The 13,427-nt window shown below is 38.6% G+C and overlaps 1 protein-coding gene across 20 annotated transcripts in view; it reads right to left on the bottom strand.

The window, feature by feature from the left end:
• The window catches only part of CPEB3 (cytoplasmic polyadenylation element binding protein 3), a 230,789-nt gene that overhangs the window by 137,647 nt on the left and 79,715 nt on the right, over positions 1-13,427 (bottom strand). For all 20 annotated transcript variants that reach the window (XM_044754192.2, XM_070487189.1, XM_070487204.1 and 17 more), the window contains exon 4: positions 12,076-12,132. In XM_044754192.2, the coding sequence (XP_044610127.2) occupies positions 12,076-12,132 (57 nt within the window). The remainder of the gene's footprint in view (positions 1-12,075; positions 12,133-13,427) is intronic.

Genomic DNA, 13,427 nt, shown 5'->3' with positions numbered 1-13,427 from the left:
AGTTCGCATGGTCTGCTTCTCGGTGGCCCAGGGTTCACTGGTTCAGATCCTGGGCGCGGACATGACACCGTTTGGCAAAGCCATGCTGTGGTAGGCGTCCCACGTATAAAGTAGAGGAAGATGGGCACGATGTTAGCTCATGGCCAGGCTTCCTCAGCAAAAAAGAGGAGGATTGGCAGTAGTTAGCTCAGGGCTAATCTGCCTCAAAAAAAAACGGAATGCGCGGGGCTGGCCCCGTGGCCGAGCGGTTAAGTTCGCGCGCTCCGCTGCAGGCGGCCCAGTGTTTCGTTGGTTCGAATCCTGGGCGCGGACATGGCACTGCTCATCAGACCACGCTGAGGCAGCGTCCCGCATGCCACAACTAGAAGGACCCACAACGAAGAATACACAACTATGTACCGGGGGGCTTTGGGGAGAAAAAGGAAAAAATAAAATCTTTAAAAAAAAAAAAAAACGGAATGCGCATGCACAGAGAAAAGGCCATGTGAGGTCAGAGCAAGAAGGCAGCCATCTGCCAGCAAAGGAGAGAGGCTTCCGGAGAAACCAACGCTGCTAGCAGCTTGATCTTGGACTTCCAGCCTCTAGAACTGTGAGATAATAAATTTCTGTTGTTCAAGCATCTAGTCTATGATATTTTGTTGTGGCAGCCCTAGTAGAGTAATACACCAGTCAATGGACATTTGAAAAGCCCTCACTCTTAACCACCAAGATTGAAGAGCCAGTATTTCAAACCTACAAAGTCCTTGAAAGTACCCAGAAATTGCATTTAGAATTTCCACAAACTTCATCATCCTCTAAATGTTTGCTTTTAGCAGCATATTCCAAGATTAATAGAAAGGAACTTAACCAAATTTTCCTTTTTGTTTTATTTCATTGTTACTACCATAGTACTATTGTTTTCTATTAACCACCACACTTAAAACTGTTATTTTATGAATTAAAATCAGTATTTTTAATAGGAATTTGTGTAGATTGGTCAGAGAATCTAATTGTCATCAATAACATATGAATCTGTACCCTGCATTCTAAATAACTGAACTTTTGCAACATTCTGCTTTATTGCTTACAAAATCTTACAGAAAACCTATAGATCTTTCATCAATCTCCCAAACAAAACAGGAATTACTTCTGTGACCAACACAAAGATGTTCTATCCAGTTTTGCTAGAACACCTTAATCGAGAGTTAAGGTGAAGAGTAAGGAGGCTCACTTCAGCCTCTTCAGTTGTTTTATTCAAACTTTTTTCTAAGCAGCAGAACACTTTCTCCTCCAACAAATATGAGGTATTTGTTCCCTAGACAGAACAAGGCTGTTCAAGTTGAAGCAGCACAGGGACACAAAGCCCACCTGTCAGGTATCCTTCCCCCATAGTGGCCCTTGAAGTATGTTCTTGGCTGCTGGGGTTCCACAGAACATGACTGGAAAATCTATACTCCATGGTAGGACCATTCTTACTTATTAGAAAGTTCTTTCTTATACTTGCTTCTCTATTATCTTTAACCATGGACCCCAGCCTAATCCCACTTTTATTTGAGGGTCATTATTTTATTTCCTTTTGGTTTTCTCTTTCCTACAGTGAAGACATATTTAGCTATCCTTTATAAAAAATGGTTTTCCATACCCCATATCATCCTGAACATTCTCCTTTGGATAAACCTAATTTTCCACTAAGACAACACTTGACTGTCCAAACCTCTCATGAGAATATCCAAGGCCCTTCACCATCTGAGCCCTAATCACCTTACAGATCCTCATTCCCACTATTCCACACATCAGACCCAGATATCCCAGTCACAACAATTTAACCCACTCTCCCAATAGTACTATTATGATATAAGCACCTATCTGGTCAGCATAAGAATTTAGATACCCACATGTCTTGATCTATTCTTCTCTGCTCCCTCAGAAACCCCTAACCCCCTTGTCCATTTCCACTTACTATTATTTCCCCCATCTTGTCCCAAATGTAAGTTCAAGGCTTCATTATACCATCCTGCAGTGTCCACGCATACCTAGTATTAAGTTACATTCTAAACTACATTTACCTGATAGGTTACTGACAGAACATCTCAATATGTGACACGTTATCAAAGTAATCACTTCAGAATTTCTAGGTCCATGTCCTAAATTGCTTATTAAAACAGAAAAAAGTCATTCAAAATGTATACATCTGATAAGATTTCTCTGGAAACAAACCTAGGTAAAGAATCTCTGCCCTATACTGCTATCACTGGTTCGAAAGAGTGGGCGCTCATATCCATTTACAGCAGGTGATGTCCAGGCATCCTCACACCTGTGGCCTAACAGCGTTCCACTGAGAGTAACTAATTGCCATCTTGCTTTTATTTCAGTAGCACATTGCTAAATGACATGATAACTGCCCCCCTAAAAAAGCAAAAAATCAAGAGAAGTTGAGGATTCTAATCACATAACAGCGTATTTTATACTTTACACAGACAAAATCTGTCCAAAGCAGGTCTGAAATTGCCTACAACAGAGGTATGCATCCAAATATCTGGCATATGTTCTTAACAAAGCATCTTCTCTGAACCACTATGCCAAAATCTCATGAGGTCTCTCTTCAAACTTTATATAAATACTAAATTTCTGGACTGTTCAGGACAGCCAAAACTTGCTAATCCTACATTTCTAAACCCCAAAATAATGTAGGGAATTATATAGAGAAAAGAGAGGGTGAATAAAATGGGTGCTAGTATGCTCAGGAGCCTAAGCAGCATCAAAAGCCGGGCCCCCTGGTCAATGCTCCTTGTCTCCTTCCTATCAACAAGGCTCCTCTTACATGGGAAGGAGGGTTCCTTCATGGAAGAAAATTATAGAAAGGAATTGACCTGAGAATTTGGGAAGAGCTCCAGCAACATGGAGAGCTGTTCATTCCCCTCACCTCTGCCCTGACCTCTTAAAGACAGCTTCTTCTTCTGACCTGGACTTGGGAAAACATGAAGGGACAATAAAAGCAGGCCAAGCCTTGAAGGAAAAGAAAGAACAGGAGGGAATGCACAGCATGGACCTTAAACTACTTGATTCCTTCACACTCAGATAAAGATAAGACATTGGCAAAAGGTGGGATAGCAGTGGATCTCTCTAGAGGTAACTACTTCTAATTCTAGTCTTTTCTATCCATCCCTCGCCCACCAACAACAACCAGATTTCATCCTAGACCAATTAAATTACAGTCTCTGGTGTGGGGATCATAGGTATTTTCTATTTTGGTTCCCATTTTGATTGTATAGCCAGGATTAAGAATTACTGCTGGAGGCGGCCCAGTGTAGTGGTTAAGTTCATGCACTCCATTTCAACAGCCTGGGGTTTGTGGGTTTGGATCCCAGGCACAGAACTACACCCTGTTCATTAAGCCATGCTGTGGCAGCATCCACATACAAAATAGAGGAAGAGTGGCAAAGATGTTAGCTCAGTGACAATCTTCCTCAAACAAAAAGAGGAAGACTGGCAACAGATGTTAGCTCAGGGCCAATCCCCACCCCCTCACGCTTCCCCCCAAAAAAGAATTACTGCTAACTCAAAAGGGAAAAAACAGGGAGCAGGGGTAGAAGAGTAAGGGAGCAGAGATAAGCATTTGTTAGGTGTGTGCATCTTGGCAGGTTTGGTAATAGGAGCACTGCACACTTAACCTCACCATTTATAAAAAAGGGGTTAATATGTCCATTTAAAATTAAAAACACAGATAACTTGCCCAAGGTTACATAGCAAATAAGTGATATATTCAGGATTAAAACCCAGATCTGTTTGGCCCCTCCAAAACGGCATTATTTCCACTATGTTAGGCTGAAAAAGAAAAAACAACTTTAGTCAGATAACAAAGGTATATGTGTGTGGATGGTAGCAACAAAAAAGAAGGCAAAGCTTCACCTACTTAACTTTACCTGGAGATCATCTGCAAACCACGTCTTTGTTCAAGTCTCCGACTTCCAATCTGCATATACCAGAGGCCTGAGTAGAAGTATGGTTAGAATTGCTGCCACTAACAAGGAAGACTATGTTCTGAAACTAAAACTGATCATTTTTGGAAGTACACTAATTCTCTACAATCAATAAAGAATTATGTAGCAAACTGTTACTTAAGGAGCTAAATGAAATCTGAGTGATCTTTTTGGGAAAACCCAGAAGAGTAGCAATCATACTGGATTAAGGGACTGGTTGGCAGAATAATCTGTGTGGCTAAGCCATACATGGCTATTTGCCGGCTGTATGACACCAGCAAGTTTGTTCAGCTTTTTTCGACAATGAAGACACTGCCATGCTTTAAACAAGGTTGCAATAAAGATGAAATGAATGACCATCATTCTCAACTTTTCTATCAAGGTGCCCCAATAGCAGAGGGAAATGAATCACAGAGCATTCTTAAAAGTTGAAGTCTAGAAAACCCTTTGAAGTCTCCAGCTTTATCTTAAAAACCACATTTTAGTTTCATTTACTAGTCTACCACATAGCCATGCTTCGTTTGGATAAGAAAATAATCCTGGGCTGCTCAAGGAAAGTGGGTTTTGACTATGTCCTAGCAAACTGTTATAAGCATTACCAAGGCACAGAGGTCTGTGAAAGCAGTTTGTAAACTGTTAATTGCTAGATCCATGTATGTTATTACCATCTTCCAAAAGGAAGAGTTAAGATAAATCTTTAGGAAGGAACTAAGGTGGATTAGATATTCTCTAAAGCTGTTACACTCTGCTTTTCACCATCTGTCTGAGATAATCCTTCTTCTGGTCTCCCATTTGAGTACGTACTCAATGGGCCAGGCATTGCACTTGAAGCAGTGAACAGTTGTGAATAAAAGCTAGTCTCTGCCCTCTTGAAGAATACATATTAAAGAGAAACATCAACATTAAATCATAAGTGTGGTGAGTGGTAAAATGGGAAGTCCAGGTTCTATCACCTACACAAGGAGAAAAAGCACACCGGGAAGTTCATAGAGAAAAGTAGGTAACTTCCAAATTTTCTGCATCTTTTTTTTCTTTCTTCTTCTTCTTCTTCTTTTTTTTTTTTTTTTTGCTGAGAAAGATTAGCTCTAAGGTAACATCTGTGCCAATCTTCCTCCACTTCACATGTGGGTTGCTGCCACAGCATGGCTGACAAGTGGTGTAGGTCTGTGCCTGGGATCTGCACCCATGAACTTGGGCCGCCAAAGCAGAGCACACCAAACCAACTTAAACACTATGCCATGGGGCTGACCCCTCCTGTATCTTTTTTATTAGGTTGGAAGCACCCAATTCCTGGCACTTTAGACATATTCACCCACACAAGGAACTTCTTCCAAACTCCAATAAAGTAAGTCAAGAATATTTCAGACTTCACTTATTTACAATGTCAAACCACGCAGACCAGGTTTATTACTCTATTTTTCAGGAAAATAGAATTTATTAAGCATTCAGCACATAAACAAGGTGACAAGTAATATTTTTTCAATGATTTTCCCAAAGACACTGAATTTGTGTGTTTGTCTCAGCAGAAAAATAATACAACCACTCCTAACAATTAATTAAGTGTTGAAAGCAAAGGTTATCACCCTCAACCTGGAGGCAGAAGGTTCTGTTCCTGGCTCCATCGTGCCACCCTAGCCAATTCCTACAGTTTCTTGAACCCCAGCTTCCCCACCTGTAAAATGAGAAGGTCAAAACAAAACAGAATAATATTGCCCTTAGGTCCCCTACCACATTCATGTACAGCATCCATCCAAAACAGTTTGAAACTTGACTACTTAAAAGTTATAGAACATTACATATCCTCCTAACTACTATTTTTCATTTTTAATTAGCTATCATTTACAATCTATTCATACCACAATTGCATATTAATTTTACTTCTAAATCTGTTCAGATAGAAACAGCAGCACTGGATCTTGTCTTCTAAAAGTTTAAAATACTCAAAGACAATGCCTTTAATCTGAGAATCTCAAAATAATTCCTTCACTATCTTATTACTCTGCTAAAAAATTATTTACTTACAGCCACTCATGGTGAGCAGAAATACAATGTACTCTTCAAATTTTGGAAAATTCCATTTGGAATTTTAGCAAACCTGGCTCTATTCCCACTTTGGCATAAAAGAATCATGTGTTCGGCTCCCTCTCTGCCACTTCCTCTCAGTTGAGTCTCTCCCCAAGGAGCTCACTTCCCGCAAAGAATGAAAGGGAGGGGGAAGGGGAGGTTCCATGGCCACACAGGAGTCTCTGCCCAACACAAAAGTTCATACCAAAACCCTTTCACATTTCCTCTTTCAATTCAACAAATGCTCTGGCAGCCCTCAGTTCAAACAGAAATATAAGCGAAACCTTCCAAAATACTTTCAAGGCATTAACAAGAGGAAAAAAGTGGAAGACAGCATAATTGAAAGCTCCACATTTCTTGGTGCATCAGCTATGTATTAGGGGGTCTAACAATCAGTGACCTCACAATTTCTCAAGCAGGTAAATGTCTTTTTGGTTTTTTTAAGATATTAAAAATACAAGTCTTCAAACTGTCTAGGTTTTATTCTAGGACTCCTCAATTTATCAACATTTTTAAAGCTTTGATCAGGAAGAGTAAGGGCAAACAATCACCTCTCCCTGTCAGAAGGAAAGTGGCACTTCATATTTCTTCTTCACCTCTTATAATTTGGAACAGACTCTAGTTCCAAGCCGAAATATATCACAATACAAATGATGTGAAAACTTTTAATTTAACTAAAATTGAACCTCTGTTACATTACAAAGCTACTTCTAAAAAGATCACTCTCTGGCATATCTTTTTTCCAAATATAGCAGTAATAATATCTTATTTGTACGTGTGCCTAATCTCATCTGAATCTCACAAGAACAATGAGGTAGTTAGAGTAGCCTAACTATCCTCTTGTAGGTTTCTAAACTAAGGAGAGACTTAGGAGATTCAGAGACTTGCGCAACTAGATGGCCATCCTTATCACATGACTCCTCTAAGATCTAAGCCCTTACTTTTGCCTCTGAAAAAAGGGAGATAACAGTACTTCAAAATATTCTTGAAGCTGTTGTATTTTCTCTCACTATAGATCAGATTACATTTTTTCAAATTTTATATTAAGGGAATCATCTAGTATGTACTCTTTTTCATCTAGCTTTTTAACCCAGCATAATTATTTCGAGTCATTCATGTTGCATGATTCATACATGAATCAATAGTTCATTCCTTTTTATTGCTGAATAGTATTCAATTGTATGAATGTACTGCAATTTGTTTATCCATTCTCTAGTTGAGGGACATTAGGGTTATTTATAATTTTGGCGATCATGAATAATGCAGCTTTGAACATTCACTTACATGTCTTTGTGGGGATATACGTTTTCATTTTTGCTCTTGGGTAAATTCCTAGGAGTAGAACTGCTGCATCATATAGTAGGTATATGTTTAGCTTTTTAAGAAACTGTCCAACTGTTGTTCAAAATGGCTATACAGTCATGTGTCGCTTAATGGCGGGGATGCCTTCTGAGAAATATGTCAGGCAATTTCGTCGTTGTGTAAACATCATAGAGTGTACTTACACAAGCCTAGATGATATAGCCTACTACACACCTAGGCTATATGGTACTAATCTTCTGGGACCACCATCATATACACAGCCCACCACTGGCCGAAATGTCATTATGCGGTGCATGACTGTACCATTTTATATTCCAAACATCACCGTATAGCACCTTTAAAAGTGCCAAACATCACGAGAGTTACAACAACTCTAAGTCCCAAAGAAGGTGCATATTCCAATGTCAGGGGACAGAGGCAGGAAGCATTTCATGCAGGAAAAGAAGATTAATACAAAAAGAGATGGTAATGTACCCCAATACAGCCACTCTAGACTATGAGTGACTTGCAGGTGTGCTGTCTTAAATTCTATCGGGAAAACATCTAAGTATAAACAATGTAAGATAAACATGTTTTGGAAGTCTAACATGGCCAAAAAAAAGGAAATCTTAAAAAGGCAGCAATAAAGCTGATGCAAGCAATCACAATAGCAGCTCACCTGAGCATTATCTACTAGGCACTATACCAAGCTTTACAAGATTTAAATATAGCCACTTTAGTGATCATTATCTCCATTTTACAGGTGGAGAAGCAAGAGACAGAGGAGTTAAGAATGTGGCCCCAAGGTCATTTGGCTTGTCAGAGGTGGAACCAGATCTGCCTGACCCTAGACAATGCTTTTCAGGGCTACACTAATTCATTGCTCCATCTTCAGGTTTCACATGCCTTGCAGCCTGCTTGGAAGATAGCTCCCTGCAGCTGAATGATACCCCCCGCTTAAGACATACTACTCCCTCTGTTTCTAATTTTGTACTCATCAAGCAGTTTTGTGATATTTAACTGTTTTTCCAAGCCCATTCTCTACTTGGAAAAAGAGGAGCCGACCAGTCAAAAAGAATAAAGGGGATATACTTGGCAGTGATTATCTCTTAGAGTAAATTACAAGACCAGGTATTCTGGTTTTGAACATTAATTTGACCATAAATTTGGCTCACTTGACTAACCATGGAGGTACCAATATCCTTTTCTGAGGTTCATCATAATAGAGGAAAAATCACCAAGTCAGGCATGAATCCTGTACAAGCCCACAACTGCTAAACTCAACTCCATTCCTAGAATATAGCCAAGAAAACAAAACAAAACAACCCACAAACAACCAAACAAAAAACACAAGCAACCGTTAGTGTGAGAAAAAATCTGGCCCATAGAACTACTACATATATAGCTGGAACCACTCTCAGTAGCCTCCTTCCTTCTCCAGCAGAAAAAATAAAAATATATTATGCAAACTTCTCACGTTTTTGGTGTAAGGATGAAGAGCATGAAAGGACAGAATTATTAAAAAGTTAAGAAAAGATATATTACCAGTTTAAATGGAAGGGGCATACTGTTTCAGAACTAACAACTTTGGAAATACTGGACAAGAGACAAGTCTTACTGATGGATTAGAATTTCTTCCCACCATCTCCCCTTCTATATTCTACAATACCTGAGGACCTAATATTTTCAGGAAAAGCCAAAATTTAGATGTGTCTCTTAGTTTACTCCTCAAAGTTTGGCCTGGTAATTCTTCGTAGATTCATGGTCATGAGTAAGAAAAATCAGTAGATTCTTGGCTTTACACAAATCTCGCCAGTCCTTCAACACCCTAAATGTCTATAGGTTTACTGTTTTCTATAGCTGGTAGCCTACCCTCTTCTCCCAAGCTCCATTTTCTGTCTTCTAGATGACATCAGTGGCGGTGACTCTCAGAGGAAAGTATAACTGAAAGGCATGCAGTGGGAACACCAAAACACGGGAATTGATTCAAAGCTGGGAAGTAGCACTAAGAAGTGAGAATGCTCACCATGACACCTCTGTCTTTCCCATCAAGTCAGGATAGCTGAAAGCATGGTGTCTTCAGGAGAGATTTGGGTTTTGGTGAGGTCAAGGAAGTAAAAAAAGGATGGAAGATTTTTTGAAGACAGTGAACGGCAGCATTACATATAGAGTTAGGAAGCATATATTTTGTATAGCAAAAAAGGGTAATAAAGAAGGAACTACAACTGACTCATACTTCATTTTTTAAAAAATTTAACCATTGACTCAATTCTCTTTCTCTTAGCCAGTACCTTCTTGTCTGAAAATACAGTTCAACTGCAACCCAGTACCTTTCAATAATGACGAACTGTGAACTAATAAAGTTTTAGTGGTTTGTGACTTCATCTTAATTATTCCTATACGAAGGCTGAGGGAAAAGAAGAAGGATAGACCAGTCACAGGACAATAACGGTTGGGCCAACAAATGGTAGGGATAAAAGGGAAGATAAAAAGTATATGTGTATTTGCACATGCGTTACATATTAAGTCACCAGATGGGCTGGGCCCAATCATACAAAAGGGAAAAAAAGCTTTATCACAGCAAATTTGTCAAAACCTGTAGGTCTCACAAGTACCTGCCAAAGAGGATATTCTGTTTATTCTCATCATTTTGAGTTGGAGTCAACTTTGAAAAAGAACTGACAGTAAGTAACGCAAATGCCAACCTCTGGTTGTTTTTATGGTTTACTCTGAGGAGCCTACAGGGCAGCACCCACAGAGCCATTTGAAGATTATGCACTCTGATTCTGCCATAATGTTGGAAACATGCATAACTCATCAACAGTTGATATAAATATTGGCAAAATGACCCTTTTGGTACTTTAAAAAAATATTACAGAATCACATAATCTTCATCCTGAAAGCAATCACTAAGACAACCTAATCTAATCCCCTTATTTTATAGACGAGGAATTTACAGGCTAAAAGGGGGATTTAAGCAATATGCAAAACTGGAAAGAACATAAACAAAACCTCTTATTTAAAAGCAGAAAATTAAAGAGAAATCAAAGAGAATCAAATTTTTTTAAAAAGAAAAATGCCTTTTAGCTTCATTTTTTACACAGAAAATCAGAAATTATATCCTCTCTCTCTTGCAAAAGAAGGCTTACATCATGTCAAATTAAGTCTTTTCTAAAATATACACTCATTCCTTCAAGCAGACACACTACCACACTGTTCTTTCCTTTTACATTCAACTCTAAGTCCCATCACCTAACTGAAGTGTTTTCACAAAGTTTCACAGAATTGCTGAAGCTCAGCAAGTTAAGCATGTTTATTAATCCTCACCCCAATGTACCTACTTCTAGAAAAAAAAAAAATCAGAGGTACCATAATCTAAATGTAAAGTGACCTTTATTTTAGAAATTAGAAAATAGAGGTGGATAGTCTGGAATTTTTACTGTTTCCAAGACCCTCCCAAAAGAGGGGATGGCTGTTTAGAACAGAAGAGGGTGGAGTGGCCTAGGACCTGCATCATCAGGCACAGCCAGTGGTTCTCAGCAGTGCTTACTGGGAGGTAAGCTACACATCAGAACCAAAAGAAATGTGGAACACATATTTTAGAGATAACCTAAAATCTGCCCTAATGGCATTTCAACATCCTTACTCAAGCAAGAGGGAAAGGGGCAATATTGTACACAACCTACAGTTTACCCAGTATGTCTCCCATGTATATGGAGAGTCAGCTTGTATATCTAGGAGGGTGAAAGAAGAAAACCTGCTATCACTCATTTGATAGAGGAGAAAACTTAAATCCTGAGAGATTCAATGGCTTGTATGATCCTTCTGACAACTAACAAGTTCCATTTAGAGCCGACTTCTGCAAAGCTATTCGGTCCATAGATACTAGGAAGGAGAACTGTTGCCAGTCAGATATTTCTTCCAGTATTAATTAATACAATGACTTTCTGGTTAATAAAGTTTCGATGCTCCAGAACTCAATCTAGCAATTATACCGACAAAACCATTTCTAACTTGCAAAGCTGATGACACCTATACCACACAAACTCCACTAATGGGAGACCCCTGATGGCCTGTTTGAAGCACCTGCTGGCCATCTACCACAATGAGAAAGTTCTGAGTTATATATAAATAAGCTGATTTATTCATTCACATTCTCTCCCGACTCCCTCTTCTCCCTTCGCCTCCCTCCTTTCTTCCTTTTTCCTTCCTCCTCCCCAATGGTATGCAGCAGGAGTCAGCAAACATTCTCTGTAAAAGGCCAGATAGTAAATAGTTTAGGCTTTTGGGGGTCTACCATTGTAGCACAAAAGTAGCCACAGACAATCAATAAATGAACGGGTTTGGGTGTGTTTCAATAAAACTACTTACAAAAACAGGCAGTGGGCCAGATTTGGTTCACAGCACTGTAGTTTGTCAACCCCTGATATGGAGTAGCAGTTCTCAAACTTTAGCCTGCATCAGAATCACCTACAGGACTTACTGATACACAGATTTCTGGGCCCTATCCTGAAAGTCTCTGATTCAGCAGGTCTGTAGTAGGGCCTGAGACTTTGCATTTTCAGTAAGTTCCCAAATGATACTGGCGCTGCTGGTCCAAGGGAGCACACTTTGAGAACCACTGGTATAGAATAATGATCTATGATGCACTCGGTGGAAGGCTGAAATGTAATGAACAACTAGGAAAGTGGAAATTACATGTTGTGAACTTGACTGCTAATTTTATAGAACATTTTATATGAAGACTTACTGTTAAGTGCCATAATATTATCTGTTCCTGGATGATGGAAATTTATTCCCATGCGTCCTGAAAAAATAAAATAATTTTATTTTAAGCACAAAGAAAATAATACTTAATATAATCATTTCAAATACATTGTAAAATATGAACATTACAAAAAGCTACGACAGATTAATCTATAACAATACTATCAAAGACCACAGCACTTGCAAGAGTTTTTAAATCAAGTCATAAAACATACACAAAGACCACAGCACTTGCAAGAGTTTTTAAATCAAGTCATAAAACATACACACAAAAAAAATCTTAAAACAAAGCCAAAGTCTCAATAATAACAAATAAACAAAACAAAACAAAAAAGATGCTTCCATTATAACAGTCTGAAATTTTAACGCATCTTCCGCATTCCGATTTCAACATGCCAACTCCTTGGATAAAGCATTTTATTTAAACAACCATTCATACCGCTCTTCAAATTCAAGCAGCAAAATAATGAATTCAAAGAAGTATATAAACTTGAAGCTTAGAGAGGATAAAAAGATAAAGACTTCATAGTGGCTCAAAAATGCAACATAATTACCAGAATGGCAACAAGAAGAAAGATTGTAAAATTTATATAACAGATATAGTGGGGAACAATGACTGGCCTAAAATGTAGAGTTCCTATGCTGCCCCCACCACTAACTAGTTACATGACCTTGGGCATAATGCTTGTGTCTCCAGACTTTTGTCCTTATAGGGGTCACAAACTTCATCTGCCCACATTGGCTGGCTGCCTATTTTTGCATGCCGCCAAGCTAAGAATTATTTTTACATTTTTAAAGAGCTGTAAAAACAAAGATAAAAACTAAACAAAGAATAATGTGTGACAGAGACCATATGGCCCACAGGTCTAAAATATTTGCTCTCTGGCCCTTTACAGACAAAGTTTGCCAATCTTTGGTCTCTAAGATGACAAGTCTGAATCAGATGTTTCAACTAATAGCCTCCAGGGTTAAGAGAAGATGTAGACATTTGGTATGTTTTTTCATTAATTATTTGGGAAAAGGAGGTTGATGTATCAAAAGAAAAACAAAACAGAGAGACATAGAGTGATATATGAAAAAAAATGTACTTAGTGTGTTTTCTTGGCCAATTCCTTCAACAAAATAGTTATTGAAATAATGCTTTTGTGTAAAGCTGATTATCTATGAAATTGGCTCTGCAAGGATTTCATGTCCAATTATGTGAAGGGTTATCATGAAATTCTCAGAAAAATGTTAATTTTATGTCACTTACCATGGTTTAAATAAATAAATCAATAGTATTTTGGAGGAGAGTGATACAAAGAAAGCTGGAAATAAGGAAGAAGTGATTGACTT

The sequence above is a fragment of the Equus asinus genome, chromosome 2 (genome assembly GCF_041296235.1).
Source record: "Equus asinus isolate D_3611 breed Donkey chromosome 2, EquAss-T2T_v2, whole genome shotgun sequence".
NCBI lineage: Eukaryota > Metazoa > Chordata > Mammalia > Perissodactyla > Equidae > Equus > Equus asinus.
The sequence above is the reverse complement of the archived record's forward strand: the minus strand, read 5'-3'. Positions and strand labels throughout refer to the sequence as shown.